At 44.8% G+C, this 22,088-nt stretch overlaps 2 protein-coding genes and 1 long non-coding RNA gene across 9 annotated transcripts in view; 1 reads left to right on the top strand and 2 right to left on the bottom strand.

Moving 5' to 3' along the window:
* DCAF5 (DDB1 and CUL4 associated factor 5) overlaps positions 1-267 on the bottom strand; it is a 70,445-nt gene extending 70,178 nt beyond the window's left edge. Inside the window, exon 1 of the mRNA XM_064658322.1 lies at positions 37-267. Coding sequence (XP_064514392.1) covers positions 37-250 — 214 coding nt within the window. The 5' untranslated portion in view covers positions 251-267. The remainder of the gene's footprint in view (positions 1-36) is intronic.
* On the top strand, positions 61-21,810 carry EXD2 (exonuclease 3'-5' domain containing 2). Of its 7 annotated transcripts, none has more exons than XM_064658338.1 (9): positions 61-161; positions 10,196-10,604; positions 11,525-11,781; positions 12,794-12,920; positions 13,656-13,981; positions 16,301-16,407; positions 16,632-16,767; positions 17,513-17,869; positions 18,609-21,810. In XM_064658338.1, the coding sequence occupies exons 2-9, from the start codon at positions 10,266-10,268 to the stop codon at positions 18,823-18,825; spliced, it is 1,866 nt and encodes a 621-aa protein (XP_064514408.1). In that variant the 5' UTR covers positions 61-161; positions 10,196-10,265; the 3' UTR covers positions 18,826-21,810. The 7 variants fall into 7 exon arrangements, with proteins under 7 accessions (XP_064514408.1, XP_064514405.1, XP_064514403.1 ...); XM_064658335.1 differs by lacking the exon at positions 61-161 and adding an exon at positions 8,747-8,851; XM_064658333.1 differs by lacking the exon at positions 61-161 and adding an exon at positions 8,849-8,942.
* Positions 6,519-8,648, bottom strand: LOC135415883 (uncharacterized). Its single transcript, XR_010431321.1, has 2 exons — positions 8,556-8,648; positions 6,519-7,570 (listed from the first exon to the last, which is right to left on the bottom strand). It is a non-coding gene; the product is annotated as an uncharacterized LOC135415883 (long non-coding RNA).
* Positions 21,811-22,088: the final 278 nt, after the last annotated feature.

Genomic DNA, 22,088 nt, shown 5'->3' with positions numbered 1-22,088 from the left:
GCGGGAGGGGGCGAGGGACAGGAGCGTTGGCTTTACCTGAGACCAGCCACTGGCCTCCATTGTTGGAGAATTCAATGGCATTGACACAGCCGAAGTGGCCCAGGAGGTCCTTCTTGTAGAGGTTCCTGCAGCCCCGCAGGCGTCTTCGCTGGAAGTCTTGGGTGAGCAGGGGGTCCCCCTCCAAGCCCCGCTGGGACAGGAACCCCACCACCGACCGCATGCTGCCCCCCCGGCTGCCTCTCCTCCTCATGCTGCCGCCTGCGCCGCTCCCCGCCGCTCCTTCCCCCGCCGCCCCTTCCCCCGCCGCCGCCTCCCCTCCCCCGCTTCCCCCCTTGTTATGGTTATGATGATTTTTCTTTAGCCAGCCATGGCAGAGAGGTGTTAGACACTCCGCCGCTTCCTGATCCCGCTGGCTCCTCCCCGCTCCCCTCAGCAGCTGATCCTCAGCTGCAGCCCGCGCCTCTCGGCCCGGCTCTAGCGTGGCGCCGCCGCCGGTTAACTCGCTCCTGGAGCGGCGCGGCGGGACGGGCGCACTCGCCACCCCGAGGAGCTGCGGGGACGTTAACGTTCGCCACTCCGGGGGCGTGTGGGGGACGGGCACGGTCACCACTCCAGGGACCTGCGGAGAGTAGGACACGGTCGCCACTCCAGGGGCTTGCGGGGAGATGGACGCACTCGCCGGGAACCTTTGGAGGGAAGGACGTGTTCGCCACTCCCAGGACCTGCGGGAGGGACGTTAACGTTCGCCGCTCCGGGGATCTGCGGGGACATGGGCACACTCGTCACTCGGAGGACCTGCGGGGGCCGGGCACACTCGTCACTCGGCAGCCCTCACTCGGGGCTCTGGCTGCCGCCTGCGGCCCCGCGGCTGGCAGGGAGGTGGCGGCGGGCGGGCAGGTGCTCCCGCGAACGGACGTCGTCCCTGATCGCGGTGAATGGGAAAGGAGCCTTCCGGAGCTCCGGCCGGCCCGCCCGCCGTGGGGTCCTGCGGTCAACGCACCGGAGGGAACATGAGGGGGAAAATACCCCAAGTGCGGGCGCGGTTTGCAGTGAGGCTTGTCCTGTGTAAATGCTGAATGATTTCTGCGGGAATCCAAAACATTACGGCTTTAGAATTCATTTTGTTTAGGGTTTTTTTTTGATGTTTTCTCTATGATAGTTTTTATGAGGCTGTCAGAGGTTTTACTGCTTGCTTCCTGCTCCTTCCTGAAAACAGGAGGGTTGCCCATCCCAAGTGAGTAGACTCCCCTGCAGTCCCAGAAGACTGTTGGAAATATAGAAGAATTTTCTTCTCTTACCCTCCAGTATCAACTAAAACTCAAAAGACAGCCAGCTAAATAGGTGGAACTGATCTGATGTCCGCTATTAAACAACATTCCAACCTTTATGTTTCTGGGGAAAAAAAAATCTTTTGTCTTTCACAAGACCCTGTACCTCACATGTAATATCTGATGCCATGTCAGACAACAGGAGTGTCATTCAAAGAGTGATGTCCGTGAGGTGCTGCACAGAGCTCCCAGTCCCACCTTGCAATGTCTGACTGAACACTCTCTGCGCACAAAGTCAGCAGCTTGAAACTTTCAGGTCTGCATTTCCCCATAGGAATGAGGCATGGGTGAACTGGCACCAGTATCTTGGGGAGATACAGATTTTGGAAGGTGAGGAATTAGCTTGACAGTCCCAGCCATCTTTGTGTGCCACTGCACCGTCTGGGAATTAGGAATCTCTAAACTTTAATACAAGCAAACAGAAAGACCCTTCCTGACATAAACTGTGATATGGCAACATTACTGAGTACTATTAGACTTCTGCCATGTTCCAGTGACAGTTTTTCTGTAGAAATTAAAATTATTTCATTATAGAAAGTCAGTTCAGTGCTTTGGCTTTCTTCCTGGTTAAGATTACAGAAAGAACATGAAATCCTATAAACCATGCCTTTTACTTGACAACACTATAGCCTTACTTTTCATCATCATGGCTGGGCTTTGCGAACGAAGATTTGGGGAGGGCTCTACCCATGTTTGTTACAAGCGCACTGGTGGCTAAAAAGGTCAATACGAGACAGGCACGTCCGGTTGCAAAAGGCACAGCAGAAAGACTCCTTAGGTGGTATATTCTGCAAGGCACAAATCTTTCTGCGTTGTCTTTTCTCCTCAAGAGTGATCCTGCATGCTTTCTCAAAAGCATCAGCAGCGTTATAGATGGTGTGTCTCCAGACCTCCTGATTGGAGGCCAGAGTAGACCAGTTATGTTGATCAATATGGTCAAAGCTGAGATATTGTTTCAGGGAGTCCTTGTATCTTCTCTTCAGGGCTCCTCTCATGCGGCAGCCGGTGGCAAGTTCACCATAAAGCAAGATCTCAGGGAGGCGGTGGTCCTTCATCCTTGAGACGTGTCCTGCCCAGCGCAGCTGTGTTCTCAGCAACATGGCCTCAATACTTGTGACTGCTGCTTGTTCTAGAACAGATGTATTGGTCACATAATCTGACCAGTGGATGTTTAGGATTGTACAGAGACAGCGTTGATGAAAGCATTCTAGGAGTTGCAGGTGGTGGTGGTAGATGACCCATGATTCAGATCCATATAAGGACGGTACCTACATTTGATACCGTACTGATGGAAGCCTTTTCAACCTAAGGCTACTGAAGGCCCACACTAAGACCTTAAACCATCTGGTCCAGGAACTGCTCTATGCTGATGATGCTGCCCTTGTCGCCCCCACAGAAGCAGCCCTGCAGCGTTTAACATCCTGCTTTGCAGACGCTGCTGAGCTCTTTGGGCTGGAAGTCAGCTTAAAGAAGACAGAAAAATAATAGCAGATTGCCAATCTGTACTGCTCAATGAAATATTCTCTCACATGACCATATCAGTTTAAAAACCAAATTTGTAAGCATTTTTTTCACTCTCTGATTCCTTTGTTTGAATTAATTTTGAATATAACACCTAAGGAAATTTTCATAGTCTATACTGGTAACATCTTCCTTTGAAAATGCCAGAGTGCTGTTACTCTCCAGAACACATACACTGTTGTCCTGAGTCATGCTGAAGTAGCACCAATGAAGCATCTTTGTCTGCTTTAGTAGGAACCTTCTGCAGCTTGGAATGGAATCAAGGCACTGACAGTAGTTACTCAAACAGATCTAACTTCATCAAATTGCTGTTGGGTGGGACATGTTAGCAGGTGGGGTGCTGTACTGAGATGGAACGGTACAGACTAAACTGGATTGAGCCTGGACAGACTTAATGGGCAGACGAAGTCAGGGTTTGTTTGTACACGCTTCTTGGGCAGCTTAGTTCTGCAGGATGATTATAGTCTCCTCCATACCTCAAAACCACCATGAAATAAAGCCCCCCAAAAATGTGTTGTTTGGAATTTCAACAAATAAGCAGTAGAGGAGAGAAGTCAACTGGAAAGGAAATGAGAGACAATTAACAGAGTTGTAGACTTGTTGTAGATGCCCTTGGAAATGAAGGTAAGTAAATAATGTTTCATGCAATACCAAAGAGGGAACTAGGAAAATGCTTCAAATAGGGAAGTGATGAAGATGATCTACCTAAACAATCTTGGGTTGCAGTTTCAGATTTGCTTATTCCAAGGCTGTGCATAGTCCAGTCTCCCAGCAGTACTAAATTGATCTGGATCAGGTATGGACACGGTGTCACATTGCTTTCACAGTATCTTCTGTCCATGCTACAGAGTTTTTGTTCTGCCTCTGGAAGGACTGGCAATAACTGATCTGGCTTTAATATCTGCTGGTACAAAGTTATCCCTTCAACATTTTTTCCGAACAAATTTGAATTGGTAGAATGAGTTAAATTCCAGTAGTCATTTCCATTTGATGTCTGTGGTATATTTGATTATTAATAGGAGGCCTATGGTCAGCTTTACTCTATTGTCAGATCATGACATTTAGAGCAGTCCATGGCTGTTGTGTTATGAGCTGTGTTGGTTAATGCTGTAGGGAGACGTATCAGGGCACTCTATGTATGTCACCAAGAGAACTAAACAAGGCTTTTAGCTGCATGGATGGATCAAAGGACTTTGTCTTGGAGCTACCATATAGAAATATGTATCCTGGGTGCTAGGATCTACAAAGAGGTTTCAGTCAGACCTGACAGTTGACAAACAAGCTTGAATGGCAGGTAAATGCTATCCACACATACACACAATGCAGATAATAAGAGGGCTTTCAGGGAAGAGTTCTAGCTCTGATAAGCTCTAACTTCCTGCTAGTTATCCACAGAAGAGAGAAAAAGAGTATGATTTGAGCTTGGATAGAGAGAGATAGCTCTGGGGAAAGGAGCAGATCCACAAATCATCTGCAGAGAGATATTAATTTATTTGTATTTCAGATGAGATAACTCAGAGATAATACGAGACCATAAAAGGAGAAGACCAAGGATACAGCTCTCTGAGAGGCTGTCAAACACTTGGAAGGCTTAAATAGGTAAAAAGAAAAGTAAGTGAAGCATGGTCGATTGTGTCAGGTTAGAGAGAATGAGCTTTAAATACACTTTTTTGAGTTCTGCTGAACTTTTGAATGGCTTTGGTTAATCTGGAGCGGAAACTGAGAAGTTTGGGCACTTATAGTTGGATGTCTGTGGACTGAGTCAGAGAGAGGGAGCATACACTTAGGAAAGTGGAGCAGAGTCAAGGCTTTTATTAATTTATTTATTTTTTTTTTTGAAGGCAAATAGAAACAAATGGAGGGTAAACCAAGAAGACTGTATCATATTTTAGCCATATAATTTTTTAAAAATAATTGTCCTTGTGTTATTCCTTCTAGTGAAAATGTGATGGCTTCTAGGCTTTTTTCCTTTTGCTTACTAATTTCATGGACCAGAAAGATAGAAAGAACAAGGATTGTTCTCTCAAATGTATATTTGACTCATGAAAGTGTCCCAATGAACGCCAAAATCAGCACAGGCTAGTCTGGAGTGCCCAGATGAGAGCTGAGTTTTGGGAGTGGGGGGGGATATACACTTAGCAGCCATAAACTGTGAGGCTGACTGAATGTGCCTTCTGGGCTGAACCACTGGGATAAGTTAAGTGCTCTTCAAGAAATGGAATTAGCTTCTACATAAATAGTGAAAAGATTTGGCAATTAAGAAAAATACATTGATGATGATCGACGCTAATACAGCTCATCCTCATGGGATCTGGCAGCTTACATACCTCTGAGAGTGTTTTTTTCAAATTCTTTGCAAACCCTGCAAACTTTGGCAGATTCCTGCAGTGAGCAACCACTGACTCATCTTTTGGCTTAGGATGTAGTTTCACTGAGGTCTGGCTGTATGGTAAGTTACTACAAGGAGTTAAACCATGAGAAATCTCCAATTTTTTTCTGTGCTAGCTTTCCACTCGCTTAATTCCTTGAATCAAACTGGCCACCAGCGTTTGCAGAAGTGAGGCTGTAGAAGAATGCCAACAGGTAGAAGAGGGGAGCAGAACTGCCTTTTCAACAGAAGCTAAACCTTCTATCCACCTTGTTGCAGTGTGAAACTCCACCTGTAGGATGTAGCTTCACAGTTGATTGAAACTGATCTCATTCTGACTTCTTGAGGAAAGAAGAAATCCTACTGCCTCCCCAGTATCAACCCTCTTAAAACAAACCTTGCTCAAAATGGCTTGTTTGCACATGTAGGTACGGGGTTACTAGCATCGACAGGAGAAAGATAAATCACACAAGGAGTTGAAATGCGAGTTCGGTTCTCTTTTGTAGCTTGGGATGGGGCCCCAAAGAGAGTGTTATTAATGAGCTACTGGAGACAGTAGGTACTGGGGACAATGAGCTCTCTGCTCATTTTCTGCTACCAGCAATTTAGTCTTGACTGGAGCCTCTTTCCTTTGATATTCCACAATCATTGATTTTCCTTTGAACACTGAGTCATTTACCCTGGTCTTCTCCCTCCTAAAGGATGAGCTAATATAATTATAAAAATAATTTTTTTTTTTCTGTGATCAGCAGAACAAGTGAAGCCTGGTTTCCTATGGACTTGTCCTGATGTGCCACTGCTGTGTGCATTCTCATATGTATATGCAGTGTCTGCACATGCTTGTCATTTTATCAGTGACAGCTTTATTACGACCTGTTTCATCGATTTGGCTTTTCACTTCATTTAAGTTACTTTTGTACAAATTTAGATGGAATTGAGCAATGGTTTAAACATGCTTTCTTGGCAAGGAAAGTGTGGGAAATAATGGGACCCACAGACAGAAATACCAACAGACATTGTAATTGCATAAGCCTTCTTTCCTTAAGAAATCAGGCTAAAATTGAGTCCTTTGACAGAGACCTCTGCAGAGATCTCAGATTATGCTACAGAAACAGAAAAGTAAATCTTGCTATTTACCATGTAAAGGCTTCCAGTTACCTGCTGTAACAGATTTCTTATACATAAGGCTAAGCCAGCAGTTGGTGTTTACTCACTTGGTTACCTTCTCTCAGCAATGCCCCCATCAGGTATTGGGAACTTGTTTTGTTGTTGTTTTTTTTTTGCCAGAGTACACTCATGCATCAGTTGCTTTCATTTATTTTTAATTCAATCTTTATACTTGAATAAATGGCTATGTACATAGCAAGACAAGCTGTTAAAGATACTTATGGTTTACGGGACTCTCTAATGTCAGTGATGACATGAAAAATAAATGCTTTAAATGCAACCAGGGATACAGTCCTGTTACTTGGAGAAAAGCTAGCATCTTCTCTTTTAGACTTTTATTATGTAATAAATGTTGCGGTATTTTATTGCTTTTTTATCTATTGTAACTGTACACTTAAACTTCTATTACTTTAGAAACTAAAGTAAAAAATTTGTAAAAGGAAAAACTGGCCTATTTCAAAATTTTGTGTGGATGCCAGTTTATTAAAAATGGGTCTGGCTACAAACAATCTTTGCAGATTTGTTTGGTATTCTGAGCTCATCTTGAGCTTTGAGAGAGTTCTCTTAAGAATGCCTTACCTGCCCCACAACAAGGGACCTGCATCCTGGAACCCAGACAAACCATCTTCTTAGGTCTCCTTCCAGTCACCTGGGCCTTAAACAAGTCTGTTGTTTAAACAAGTCCCCAGGTGTTACCTTTTTCCCTTGAACTCGTTTACAGCCAGATTAGTCTCCGGATTCTCTGACCCATCATTACAGAAATGTGGGTGCTGGAGCAAGGAAGCAGGGAGCGAGCAGTCAAATCACGGTACAACAGGAAATCTGGGACTATCCTTCCAAGTGGCCATCCAGGTTTATGCTAGACTACAGTGAACAAACAGAACAAAGCATTATACCTTGGAGGGTGGGAGGTGTGAAGGGAAGAGAGAGGGAAAGAAGGAGGCAGAACATGTCCACCCGACTACAGAAACTCAGTTACAGCCAGACCCCTCTAGTTTTCTCTCCTGAGCATCCATGTGATGCACTTTTCTTCTGAGCACAAGTTGTGTGAGGAGCTTCAGAGTAGTGCTGGCTCCTGCTTGGTGACCTCCATTTCAGCTGGTCAGCTGTCTGGTGCATTGGAGCATAGGGGATGGATGGAGAGGCTGTGTCCAGGTCGTGACTGTAAGGCAGATGCAGACCTTCCCTGTTGAGGAGAATGAACCAGTGACAAGATGTGCGAGATTGCAATGCTTTGTAACCCCTAGTGGATTAACATAAAAAATGGATAAAAATCTCTTCACTGTAGAGGAGGACTGAGATGCTTTGCAGAAACACTTATTATACAGAAGCTGTAACTCTGAAGTATAAAGCATTTGTGCGCTCAAAATACAGATACAAGTCAATGGAAAACAAACTTCGCTGGTGTGACCCCACCACCAGTGAGACCTGACATGGTCACACCATGTTGGCTTAGACCAGGTCCTTAGAACAGTACCTGCTCAACCTTTAATAGCCTTGTCATCTTCTTTCTGATTAAGGGGAGGGCCTTATTTGCTCAGAAAAGGGCTCTTCTGGAAATCATTTGTGTTCCTTTTGTGCTATCAATAGGTCCATACAGCATTCTTGAGTTAAGAAATAAGAAGGGGGACAATAAAGATTGAGCATTCACTTACAGATGGAAAAAAAATACTGCTTCTACAGAGATTTTCCCTGATGTCAGCCATTAGCTGCTTTGTTGCACTCCTTGGATAATGTGTCTGCTCAATGCCAAGTCTTTGCTAGGGAGATCCTCCTTCTCTGATGATTATAAGTAGCAAAGTTAAAGCAACATTTGATGCTGTCAAATTGTTAAAGCAATCTTTCTTGTGGGTTTAATGTCTGCTTCAAACAGACACTGCTAGCTGGAATTCTAACAGCACAAAAATTGGGAAATATTTGGAATTGTAAAGGAATTGTAAGAAATTGGGTGCTCAGATCCTTTAATTTGCAACAGAATTTGGTCTGGAAACGTGTTTGCTTTTTGACAATGATGGCCTCAAAACTTGATGATCATAACCCTGACCATAGCAGCTGCCTGAATACTCATTGTCCCTGTTTTGCAGTGTCACGTTTCTAACGGTCGTATTTTTCCACACGCAAGGGAGGAACAATTCTCATGATTATTCCTCTGTTAACTTCTTGATACTTACCGCTCGATTTCCCCCCTCTTTGTTTTCTTCCAGTTTGCCACTTCGAGGTGGCTACGCATTCCTATTTATTTTCCTGGCTGCCTTTGTTCTTCCCGTTCTCTCTGGTCCCTGCTGCCCGAGGGGCTCCCCTGTCCTCCGGGTCGGGTGGCTTCCACTGCCCCGCTGCGGCTCGCTCCTCGAGCCCTCCTAATCTCAGACAACAAGCCGCTCTTTTCACTCTCCTGAAAAGAGCTCGCTTTTCAGTATTTTTGCCAGTGCTCGCTGCCCCGGCTGAAGGCACGCTGACGCCTGTCCAGGTACACAGCCGCCCCAACACCAGCTACCGTACAACATGGCGGCGCCCGCCCCGCCGGCACAGAGGAAGCGTCCGCCGCTCTAAGCCTCCCGGTGCGTGTGGCGACTGCCCCGCGGGGGGTTCCTGCCGCCGGACGCAGCCGTTCCGCGAGACGCAGGCAGCGAGCGGGTCGGTGGGCGCCCAGCGAGGCCCGCGGGCGGGCGGCGGGGCCGGGCGCGGGGGGGAGAGGCTGCTCCGCGCGTCCCGGGGGCGGCCGCGCCCGCAAGTGGCCCGGTACGCGGTCCGGTGCGCCCGCGGCCTCCCGCCTGCTCCCTCCGTGCCGGAGCGGCGTCCGGGCCTCTTCCCGGGATATCCCCGGGCGAGCCTAAGGCGGGCAGCGCCTTTGCCCTGGAGCCCTGGGCCGGCCCGCAGGAGCGTTCGGATCGGGCCCCCGACCTTGGCACCGCTGCCCCCGGGCTGGGCAGGGTCCGTGTTGTCTCATCGGGGCTTCCCTGCCCCGGCGGGATGGGGCATCCGCACGAGGGGCTGCCTGGGATCACAGGCGGGAGGGGCTGTAAGGGCGCGTGGCCCTGCTTGTGTTCAGCCTTCTCGCTCTGTTTAAGAGGCGGGAGGGAATTACTGTCACTTCGCAGGCGTTTAGGCAGGTGCCCGGCCCGTGATCGGGGTTCTGACAGCGGTTCTGCAGAGCTGTAGCAGCACCGACACCAGAACTTCTGCTTGTGTGGGGAGAGTGCGTCAGGGCAGCCCTTTAGAAACTACGCGGTGGGTTGGGAAGGTGGGGATGCAGGGGCAGGATTGATTTCAGTTTACTGAAGGGGTACCAAGCTTTTATGTGATAGAGGGTTATGAATAGATGCTGCTTCTTTAGAGCTTTTCAATGCCTGAAGAGCCATTTGACCCTAGTATGGATGTGAATGTAATGGACAAATGCCTATTGTTTACTAATGCATGAACCGACATGCTTATTCTGCAGCAATTCCATCTTGCCCTTGTTTAGGTTGATCTAGTTCCAAACTGGACTAAAAGGTGTTGGTAATAACCATGACTAGTTTATTTTTGGAATATCAGAGTTTGTGGAAGCATCCAGTTCCACCAGTATAAATTAATGCATTCCCTTTAAGGTTTTCCGTGGTGTAGTCAACAGCAGCATTCAGTCTCCTGTTACTGCTCAATCCACAACTGCAGTGGTCTGTCCCCAGACCCCCCAGTCTAAGTGGGTCCTTCTTCTGTCAGGATCACAAGTTGTGGCTAGGACCTTGCTATGTATACCATTGCATGTATTTAATATCTCTAAACACATTTCGTTAAGTTGTCCTTAATTTCCAGCTCTCATTTTTCTTTGCAGGCCATGATGAAATCCTACAATGCCGTTTTGTGTGGGTGAAGTGAAGGGATAGAAAAGGAAATTAAAAAAAATGCCCAAGCAAACAACAGTGACAATAACATTGGCGACCCTGCTGGGTGTTGCAGTGGGAGGCCTGGTTTTGTGGAAAGCAACCCAACGTCGGAAAGGAAAAGCATGCCATAGTAGTCAGCAAGAAGAAGCAGCTATAAAGTCGGGAGATGAGAAACTCATTAAGACAGAGGATAAGGAGGTGCTTTCCTTCTTCAGATCTCCCACCTTTTCCTGGGTAGAGAGGACCCTTGGTGCAGACATAGTGATAGTTTCAGAGCAAGAGGAGTGGAATCGTGTTGAACCATTGCTGAAGAAGGAGCTGGAGAAGTGGCCGGTGCTTGGAATTGATTGCGAGTGGGTGAGTGATCAAGAAGCGCCTCTCCTTTAGATTGCAAATTGCAATAGTGAGGGTGGGGTGATTCCTTTGTTTAAATGGATTTTCTAGGACTGTTGAAACTGCCTGTGGGATTGTCTATCCTGATAGCAGTGAAATAGCTGCTAATTTTGATTGCTCTTACCTTTAAGTATGCTATGTTTTTAATTAACTATTTACTGAGCTCCTGTGGTAAATCGACTTTACTAAATATAGTGATAATTGTATGACTAAATATAGCATTATGTGTTTTGTGTACTAGCTCTTTGAAGGTAATTTACTAGAAGTAGCTTGGGTTTACACTATTTTAAATCCGGCCACATTTTTAAGAAACAATATCTTAAGTATAATAAATCCAAAAAGAAGGATAATACTGATACGTAGATAAAACTCACCGGGACAACCAGAAAGTAAAGTTCCTCTTTTCCTTGTACATTTGCATGTCTGATCTCTCAAAACAGGCTTTAAGCCATTTATAAAGCCTGTCTTTGCCATTGTTTTGGCTGGAAATTTATTCACCCCACAGTCATTACTGCAGGCCACAGTTAAACAATGAATTTGCTGTAAACATACATACATATATATATAAATATATATATATATATGTAGTGGGTGGCTTTGTGCTGATGTGGATTAAGAAATGTGTCTGATTTCTTTCACCAGCTCAGCTATGAGGGGGAAGGACGAAAAGGGGAAAGATGCTCTTGTAGGAGTGTGGCAAGAAGTAGCTTGCCACTGTAATACTGTGAAACAGATCACATAATTTGCAGTGAAATTTTAGAGACGTAACAACATTTGACTGATGAGTATTTCCTGTCTTCAGTGGCCTCTTTTGCAATTTGCTCCAGCTCCCGCATTACTAATAATACTGTAACCTGGACTCCTCGTTCTTTATTTCATTACAGGTATCTGTGGAGGGAAGAGCAAATCCTGTATCCCTGCTACAGATGGCTTCTTCCAGTGGCCTCTGCATTCTTGTTCGGTTGCCCAGGCTTGTTGCCAGTGGACAGACTCTCCCAAAGACCCTGTTGGACATCATGGCAGATAGTACTGTGTTGAAAGTTGGGGTTGGATGCTGGGAAGATGCTTGCAAGCTGCTTCATGATTATGGCCTTCCAGTCAAAGGGAGTGTGGATCTGCGGTATTTAGCCATGAGACAGCGGTAAGTGCCTGAAGACAGAGGCAGCTCTGTTGGAGGCATCATTTGAGTTGGAAATATTTTTAAAGTAATTTGCATATGCTGAATGATATCAGTCTGAAGTTCTCAGGGTGACTTAGAGAATGGGCATTGACAGCTGCAGCCCAAGACCATGTCATGCCTCTATTCTGTGGTCTTAATGGAAATGAAATCTTCATGAGGATTTCATTTGCTAATTGTGTCTGTTAGTCTTCTCATGCAATACCCTTATGCACTTTTCTGAGTATCATGCTTCAGCTTTTAAGAAGTCCAAGCACAGTGATGTAATGCAGTGAAAGTGATCACTGTGTCAGCAGATGTTTGAATGCCTAGAAGTGTGGGCTGCATGTGCCCAGAGCATGTAAGTAGAACTGCTGAATTTCAAGATTTCTTGAAAAATTACTAAATAAACCTGTTCTAATTTTCTCTTTTAATAAAAATGTTTCTGTGGAAAGGTTACAATTATGATGCCATTTTTTTATCCTTCATTCTTCCTAAAACAAAATGTTTTACTTGCCTGTATTCTTCATGTACAGTTATATGGATGTCTAGGTGTGGTATTAGTGATCTGGGCCATGGGTTGGCTGACCTGATAGTGCCTTTTTATCACTGAGGATGGACTTCTTGTCTCTAGTGGCCAGCATTCCTCTGAGTCATTCCTGGCTCTTTGGTTCCTCGTGAATCCCTAGGGCTGGCGGTCCATCACTTTATGATGGAACTCTTTAGTTCAGAAGTGAGTATTTCAGAGGCAAACACTTCAGCCTTGACTGTTTTGCATATTGCAGACACAAGATAATTACTAAATCTAGAAAGGACATTTTAATAGAGGGGAGGGAGAGGGCCTTTAAAGCTGACAGGAAGCTCTCTGCTGTTTGGGAGTCATGCATCATGTGCATTATGCTCTGGCAGGTTCAGGGTCTATGAGGCCATCTGAATTTATATGAGTGTATACTTTAATTTTTAATATGTTTGTTTCACTTTCTTTGTTAAACCGAAGGAAGGATCTACTTCACAACTGCCTTAGCCTTAAGTCTTTAGCTGAAAAAGTCCTGAACTGCCCACTTGACAAATCTCCTCATGTGCGTTGCAGCAACTGGGAGGCAGAAGAACTGGCACAAGATCAGGTGTGTCTTCCACTTCATTTTGGTGTTTTGGGAGGAAAAGTAACCTTCTTAGTAGAAAAAGAGGCTTTACCACAGGGAGATCTGAACCCCTTCAAGGTCTGCCTCAAAACCTTATGTGTGACTGTGGTCTAAAGTTAATTTCAGGCTCTCTACCTGCATTTCTATTCTTTTCCTTTTCTACTGTTCTCCCTGGATACTTGACTGTTGTTTTCCTTTAGTCCTGAAAGAGCTATAAGGCAAGATCCCTGGAAGAAGTGTTTCCAAAACCTCACCTTTTTCTTACGTTCTTTTCTTCATTCTGTAGCAGTCAGTGCAGACACTGGAAACCTTCTTTAGAGCATTATAGTTTCCCTGATTGCTCAGTTTCTTTAGTCAAGCTGCAGATGTCTGCGATATCAGTGACCAGTAGAGGGAGTGACAGGACAAAGAACCACGCTGAATATTCGTAGCCAGGGGAGGGCTTGGTGGGGTAGGAGGGTGTTTTAGGGCCTGGCTGATCTGAATTTTTTCACTCCCTTGCACTTCCTGGGGGCACCCATGAGTACTTCAAGTCTGACTGACCCTAAAAATGTGGGGTGTGGTGATGTTATGACAGTGGCACTCAACTGGCAAAACTTTGAACTTCAAAAGGAAATTAATGCAGCTTCTGGCTTTACTGTACCAAGTGTTGAAGACTAATAATGTTTGGCAGTATTTGCTGTTTGTCCGCATCTAGATGTCTGTGCTTTTCTGCAGATTCTCTATGCTGCTAGGGATGCCCAGGTCTCAGTGGCTCTGTTCCTCCATTTGCTGGGATTTGCTGGCCTCCCTGCTACATCTGAAGGTGAAAACTCTGTCGCTGCTTGGGAAAAAGCATTGGGTAAATGCCGGGGCTTGGTGGATATCCCATTTAGAGGAAGAAAGAGTGGCAGCACAGGAGAGGAGAAGAGTGGAGATGGACACTCCCCTCAGAAAACAAAGAATCGGAAATCTTGGGTGAATGGCCAGCCCTCTGGCAATCATCAAGTGAGAGATCCACGGAGGCAGAAGCGAAAGCCTCTGGGTGTGGGATATTCTGCACGGTAAGTATATGAGCACACTTTACTCTTTGCACTGCAGATGGAAAACTTTGAATGTTGCCTCCTGCTCTATTCATTAAACAAAGTGGGTAATATGAGCTAGAAAGGAAATGCAGGACCTAACAGTCATGGGAGCCAGATCCTGTTTCTGTGTTCCTCATTTCTCTCTAGGTATTAGAAGCGGGGCAGCATTTGGATCTGTACTAAGTCATGAGCAAGTTAAAATGTTGTCTTCCACTTTTACCCTTCCTTCTCCTGTGGAAGCATTAGCCAGAGAGAAGAGTCCCAGCAGGAGGTGTTATTCCTGGGGTGTCCTGCACAGGGCCAGGAGTTGGACTCAATGATCCTGATGGGTCCCTTCCAAGTCAGCATATTCTATGATTCTGCTGCCTAAACAGCTGTGCCTTTTCTCCTCCAGGGAAAAGGTGGCAACTGCATAGAGCTTGTCCTTTTATCAGGATCTGCCTTGTGGATTGCTGTTTGTACTTTGCTGTCCCATGTCACTATGGCCACAGAGATGGCAGGGTACTGAGCAGAGATGAAAGCTGAGGTACCAGAGGGCACAGGAAGGAACAGTCTGTTGTAGCCCCTCTGTGTTGGCCTGGGAGAGAGAGGAGGGAATGGTACTACTTTGGACTTGCAGAGGCAGCTGTTGCTGGATTCAGGATCACTGTCTTTGCAGGTGATTTTTGGGAGTGGATCCTAAATTCTTATGGGCTTTTGCTAATGAGAGTTCAAAACTAGTTGGAGAAGTCTCTTTAAGAGCAGTGCAGTGGAAGATGTGGGGAGCTAGTATGTTTGCTTTTGTTGGGATACAGTCTAATAAAATTTGTCACTGGATATATGAACTAAAATTGTATGTAATTATCATTGGGAAAGAAAGCCAGACATTTTAGTATTTGTTTTCTCCTTTTTAAGTTTATTGGATTGGCAATGGAGACATCTTAATGTAGTCAATAATATTGATTTCATTAGCAGTCATTAACAGTGTTGTGTTTTATGTAGCAAGTCCTTCCAGGTTTTTTTTTTAATTTTTTATTGGGAGGCTGTGTCATGCAAAACAGGAGTACTGCGTCTCAGGGGAGGATTAAAATTTAAACAAAATTGCTTTCCGAGTTAAATTGAGATCTCCCCATATTTGTTTATTTATTTTTTGTTTTTAACTGCGCTTGACTTCTTGAGAGATCTGTAGACTCAATGTTTTTTATAGTATTTACAGCAGTGTGACTCTGGTCTGTAGTAACACTGGATGTGGTTTCAAAAGTAATTTTCCACTCTTCCTTTCTGTTTAAGTCTGTTTAGGTTTAATGTTTATTAATTTAAAGTTGGCATGTACTGAAATTGTCATGGTGACTAAGTTGAGCTGTTGAACTGCTCAGTGGAAGGGACCTCGTGTATCATTGTTCTGTTGGGTTTTTTTCCCCTCATGGACCTCAGAACAAATCCTTCTGTCAGATTATATAGCCTGTGAATCAACCTTTTAGCTGGTAGAGCTCTGCTGACTACAGCTTATACAATCTTGGTGGAGAGAAGAAAGGAAACTTTTCCTCAGTGTATTGTGATGTGTCTGGCCAGTTCCAACTAGGTCCTCTCTAAGCCCGATCTGTCCACTCTTCAGTTTTGTTTGAAGGAGATTGGCAGAGTATGGAAACACTTTCTCCAAAACAGTGCCCTTCCACACACTGCCGCAAACCACCAGAGACTGCTCCACCAGAAATTCTTGTCCCTACCACAGGTTGGGGCCTGTTTTTGAGGGCCTCAGCTCAGCTTTGTTGTTCTCATGGACTCATGTGTTTGAGTCCCCAACTTTTGGAGACTTTTTGGAGCATTTCTCTTAGGTAAGTGAAGTAATTGCTATTCACACTAAGTTTTAGAAAATTTTTCTTAATAAAGGTTTTAAATACAGCCTTAGGCAGCCAGTCCTTGAAACTACCTCGCCAGTAAGTTGACACTCTCTTTGAGCTTACTCTTGGCTCATCATCCTTTGTGACTTCAATTTTCTTTTGTTTTCTAATTTAATTTTTTTTAAAGGCTGTCATAATTGATGGCATCTCTTGAAAATTGGGGTTCAGAGTTACAATTCTGTTGGCAGCAGGAGAGCAAAGATAGCTTAGAGTTAGTAAATGCTAGGTAAGTTTTAGATGTACTGCTTCCATTACCAGCAGCCTGTGCAGTCTCAGCAGCCTCAAGTGTGTGTTTAGGGGCACTCCTGTGATTTGGAGGAGGCTGTGTGAATTGGAATGTGGCACCAATGGCTACAGAGAGCTCTGGGGTTTTTTGGCATGTTATCATAGTTGCTGTAATGCTGTCCTTGTTTCACAGAAAATCTCCACTGTATGACAACTGCTTCCTGCATGCACCAGATGGACAACCCCTGTGCACTTGTGATCGCAAGAAGGCTCAGTGGTATCTGGACAAGGGGATTGGAGGTAGGCATACCAGATTTTCGGGTGGTATTTGAAATACAACTTGTCTTCTCTCCTCTCTTCTCTTCTTTGTTTTTTAGATAATGGAGCATGAATGTTTTGTATCCTCTCTTATTGGAAATACTGTTTGGGATTTGCTAGGATGACTCTTACATTGTAGCATTGTTATTTAAGCTTTCAAATTCAAATTTGTTTTGAATATTCTCTCTTTGCCTTTACCCTTTTAGAGCTAGTTAGCACAGACCCCTTTGTTGTGAAGCTGCGGTTTGAGCCTTCCGGACGTCCTGAGTCTCAAGTTGATTATTATCTGACAGTCAAAGAAAACCTGTGTGTTGTATGTGGCAAGCGAGAATCCTATATCCGGTGAGTTGTTTAGTGGATAGGGAAAAACTGCATCTTTTAAAACAGAACTGAGGTCTGCATCTAGTTTGGCATCCATAGCTTGGTTAGTGACCTGAAACATTATGCCTATTCATGTCCTGGATGGGCTGTCACTATTTGAATGCTCTGTAGCTGTATGTGACTGGGCAAGTTTGAAAGTGAAGAGACCGGCCTTTTCTCTGAGGGGAAGGTGATATCGATCCTAGGAAGAGCAAAGCTCTCATGGAACATGTATATGCTCCAGTTTGAATGAGGGGGGCAGCAGTGTGCTGACACACACTGTTCAGGTGGCGTCCTCTTCTGAAAATAGTTGTTCTAGTCCTTCTACTAATTAATCCTTATATTTTTGAAAGGTTTAGGTGAGCCTGAAGCTCATGAGGTCAAAAGGAACAAGATTTTTGTCTTTGCAGCTGCTACTGATTAGTTGAGAAATATACTTCTCATAGAGCATTACTTTATTTTTTTTTACAGTATGAATCTTTTTCTTTTTGATTGAAAGGGATGAATCTTTGGAAGGGGAAAAAAGAGAAATGCAGAAAATCTCTAGAGACAACTACAAATAAAAAGAATCAAAATAATGTCTTGCTGTACTAAGATCTTGATCCTGGTAATCTTTGTTTTCCTAGACTTTAAGTTTTAGGTAACACTTTCTAGACCAGGAAGAGGAGTAACTGAGGAGTAGCAGCTCCAGACAAATGTAATGAACTGTCTGTTTTGTCTTCTCTAGGAAGAATGTTGTTCCTCACGAATACCGAAGACACTTCCCCATCCAGATGAAGGACCACAACTCCCATGATGTGCTCCTACTCTGCACATCCTGCCATGCCATTTCCAATTACTATGACAACCATCTCAAGCAGCAGCTGGCTGAGGAGTTTGGTGCCCCCATCGGCTCCGAGGAAGGTGTGCGTCTGCTGGAGGACCCTCTGCGCAGGCAAGTGCGCTCGGGAGCGCGAGCCCTGCTGAATGCGGACAGCCTGCCTGACCCCCGAAGGGCAGAGCTTCTGCAAAGCATCAAGGACTTCTTTAACACAGAGGCAGTCACACCAGAGATGCTCCAGGAAGCAGCTGGTCTGGAAACCAGGTATAACAAGCCCATCAGTAGGTGTCAGATTTTGGTAATTTATATTGCATTTCTTACTGGTTTTGGTTTTGTTTACATGCTTCTCCCCGCAACCCAGCAGTGATCTGTGAACTGCAGCTCTTGTTTCTTCCCCTCTTTCCCTTCCTCTTCCAGCATCTTCTGTTCTTGCTCTTCATCTTCCCCTCCAACACTTTATACTTCTTTTGAAGGACAGATCAGGAAGAGAGGTTGAAGGACAATTATATCGGAATTCTTCACTTTCTCAAAGCCTCCCCAAATACCTTTTCTTAATGAGTATCTAATCTCTATCTGCATGAAATTGGTATTTTCTCCTTTTTATGCTCACTGTTATTTGTAATATGCCAATGTTATAACTCAGAATCTATCCAGGCAGAGAATTCAGTGGCAGGATCTGGAGGGTCATACAGTTCTTGCCTTGAGAAATTTGCAGTCTATATCCTAAGGAGCATGTAATGGACCTAAAGAGCTTTGTTTAGTGTTGCTGTCAAAGAAGAACACTCTCAGTTCAGAGAAACCAGCTTCACAGTGTAACTGTGTTCTGGAAAGCAGTCTGGCATTGAAGCAGAGCTTAAAACTCTCCCTCTTGGTTAGCTTACCATGTGTCTGTAATTAAACTCTGCAGCTGAAAGTATCTTCAGTGTCTTGCTGTTCACTGGAGACAGATCTAGAATCTGACAGTGGGCTTGCGTGAACCTAAACTCTGCTTATGTCTTGGCAGGATCTGCAATGAGAGCTACATGCCACATGGACTGAAGGTGGTGCAGTGTTTTGCTAAAGGAGGCCTGCGCTCCCTTATGCAGTTGGAAAGACGCTGGCGGCAGCACTTTTTGGACAGTATGCAGCCCAAGCACCTCCCAGAGCAATGGTCAGTGGATCATAACCACATGAAGCTAATCCGAAAGTATGGGGAGGATCTTCAGATTGAGCTGTCGTGAAACTAACTCCCTGAACTCTGGATAGTGTCTAATGAACATATGTAACTGAAGATGAAAGGACTATTTTTATCTCTATGCCTTCACTAACACCTGGGTCTGGGTTTGCAAACACGTAGCAGTAGATCTGCCAGATTTGACATTTTTATAGAGTTAAATTTGACAGTTAGATCCATTGACTTGAACTTTCAGATGGTTTGGAATTTTTAATCCTAGTCTGTCATTCACTAGTTCAGTGCAAGAGTGATATACTAAGGGAACTTGTCTTCTCAAAGTGACTATGGAGAATTATTTTCCTCAAGCCTCCAGGGTACTTGATGCCTGCAGACCATCTCTCAGCACAGAGCGCAATATATGAACTTTTCCACACTTTCTGACATAAATTTGTGCCCTTGACTTCACCTTTAGAGTCTCTTGATAAAAATCTTTCTTTGTTTTCAGTGCAGTTGTACTCATATGAGTTCTTCTTAGAGAAGACCCCCTGCCAGAGAGAGATTTCTTGTTTGGAACTGGCAAAGAAAGCTTACTTTTTTGCAGATTCTGAGGTGTATCAGCATTGCAGATAGGCCTGAGCAAGTTTCCTCGTGGCAGGTGCCTGATGAGAAGTAACACTGACTCTGGCAGTATGGAAGCACCCATGCCAAGTCTTTTGTTAAACAGCTTCCAGCAACACACAATTTATAGAAATGTTCTTTCCTAATTCTACTTGTCTGTCTTGAATAGTGTGCACATGCCTGCAGGGCTGTGATCTTGTTGGCATTACAGAGACAGGGTGGGATGACTCCTATGACTGGAGTGTTGGAAGGATACAGGCTGTTTAAGAAGAACAGGCATGGAGGTGTCTCACCTTCTGTGTCAATGACTGGCTGGAGTGCATGGAGCTCTGGCTGGAGTTCATGGAGCTCAGCCTAGGGATGGATGAGGAGTCAACCAAGAGTTTATGGGTCAGGATTAAGGGAGGGCAGAGACAGGTGACATTATGGTGGAGGTCTGCTACAGATCGCCCAACCAGGAAGATTGAGTGGATGAAGCTGTATATAGACAGATAAAAGCAGCCTTGTGTTCACAAGCCTTGGTAGTCATGGGAGACTTCAACCATCCCCATATCTATTGGAAGGACAACACAGCAGGGCATAAGCAATTCAGGAGGTTCCTGGAATGTGTTGATAACTTCTCCAGAAAGCCAACCCCATCCTGGGCTGCATCAAAAGAGGCATGACCAGTAGGTCAAGGGAGGTGATCCTCCCTTCTATTCTGCTCTCGTGAGACCCATGTGGAGTACTGCATCCAGCTCTGGGGCCCCCAACATAATAGAGTGTGTCCAGAGAAGGGCTACAAAGATGATCAGAGGGCTGGAACATCTATCTTATAGAGACAGACTGAGAGAGTTGTTCAGCCTGGAGAAGTCTCTGGAGAGACCTTATTGCAGCCTTTCAGTACCTAGAAGGGGCTACAGGAGAGCTGGAGAGGGACTTTTTACAAGAGCACATAGTAGTTTAATTACCTAGGTAGCCTCATTTCCTCGGATGGCAAGATTGACGGAGAGATAGACAACAGGTTAGCAAAGGCATATAGTGCTTTTGGAAAACTCCACAAAAGAGTATGGCGTAATAAACACTTGAAGAAAAGCACCAAGATCAGTGTTTACAAAGCCATAGTGTTGTCTACTCTCTTGTATGGTTCCGAATCATGGGTCATCTACCGCCACCACCTGTGTCTCCTAGAACGGTTCCATCAACGCTGCCTCCGTACAATCCTAAACATCCACTGGTCAGATTATGTGACCAATACATCTGTTCTAGAGCAAGCAGCAGTCACAAGTATTGAGGCCATGTTGATGAGAACACATCTGCGTTGGGCAGGGCACGTCTCCAGGATGAAGGACCACCACCTCCCTAAGATCTTGCTTTACGGTGAACTTGCCACCGGCTGCCGCATGAGAGGAGCCCCGAAGAAAAGATACAAGGACTTCCTGAAACAACATCTCAGCCTTGGCCATATTGATCAACATAACTGGTCTACTCTGGCCTCCAATCGGGAGGTCCGGAGACACACCATCTATAACGCAGCTGTCTCCTTTGAGAACGCACGCAGGATCACCCTTGAGGAGAAAAGGCAACACAGAAAGAACCGTGTCTTGCAGAATATACCACCTAAGGAGTCTTTCTGCTGTGCCTTTTGCAATCGGATATGTCTGTCACGTATTGGCCTCATAAGCCACCAGCGTGCAACAAATGTGGATAGAGCCTTCCCAAATCTTCGTTCGCGAAGCCTAGCCATGATGATGACGTAGTAGTACAACAGGGAGGAATGGCTTTAAACTGAAAGAGGGTAGGTTTACGCTTAGATATTAGGAAGAAATTCTTTATTGTGAGGGTGGTGAAGCACTGGCACGGGTTGCCCAGAGAGAAGCTATGGGTGCCCCATCCCTGGAAGTGCTCAAGGCCAGGTTGGATGGAGCTCTGAGCAACCTGGTCTAGTGAAAGGTGTCCCTGCCCATGGCAGGTGAGTTGGAACTGGATGATCTTTAAGGTTCTTTCCAACCCAAATCATTCTATGATTCTATGAATAGCTCTCGGGGAGTACCTTTTCAGATCAGACTGAAATGAGTACAGGTTTCTTAAAAGGAATAAGAGGAAACAAATTTAAATTAAAGACCAGCATCTTTTAAGAGAGCAGACCACATATGGCAAAAAAATGGAAAATCTGGTGTTCTGTACCTGGATTTGGCATGCATAGTGGTGAGCAGGTCATACTTGCTCCATTCTCGTTTCCCTACCTCTAACATGGGACTAACAGTACATAATTATCTCACAAGGGTGTTGTGAGGCTTAATTAATACATGTGTTTATAAAATGCTTTGAAAATATAAGCTAGTGTGTGCTAATTATTACTGTTGGTTTTTAAAATGTGCTGCTGTCTCACTTTCTTAAATACTCATTTTTTGTCTGGTGCTAGACCTTAGTTAAATATAACTTTTTAAAAATACATACTCGTTTCTGTAAAATCACTTCTGATGATTTTGATTGCATGAGATGAGTGTGCTTCTACTGAATGATGAAGCTCTTATCAACTTTTATATGTCTCTGTAAAGAAGTTTCAGTAAAACCCTTATCTTACTTCACACTACTGCGTATAGTGCAGTTGACCCACATTTTATTATAATGTTTGGGCAGAATCCTGGACCTGCTGTGATCATGGCTGAAACTGTCCCTTATCAGATAATTCAAGAAATTTCACAGGCCAGAGGTGAAAATCCTGTTTGT

The sequence above is a fragment of the Pseudopipra pipra genome, chromosome 6, assembly GCF_036250125.1.
Source record: "Pseudopipra pipra isolate bDixPip1 chromosome 6, bDixPip1.hap1, whole genome shotgun sequence".
In the NCBI taxonomy this organism is placed as follows: Eukaryota; Metazoa; Chordata; class Aves; order Passeriformes; family Pipridae; genus Pseudopipra; species Pseudopipra pipra.
This window is presented reverse-complemented; position numbering and strand designations above follow the sequence as displayed.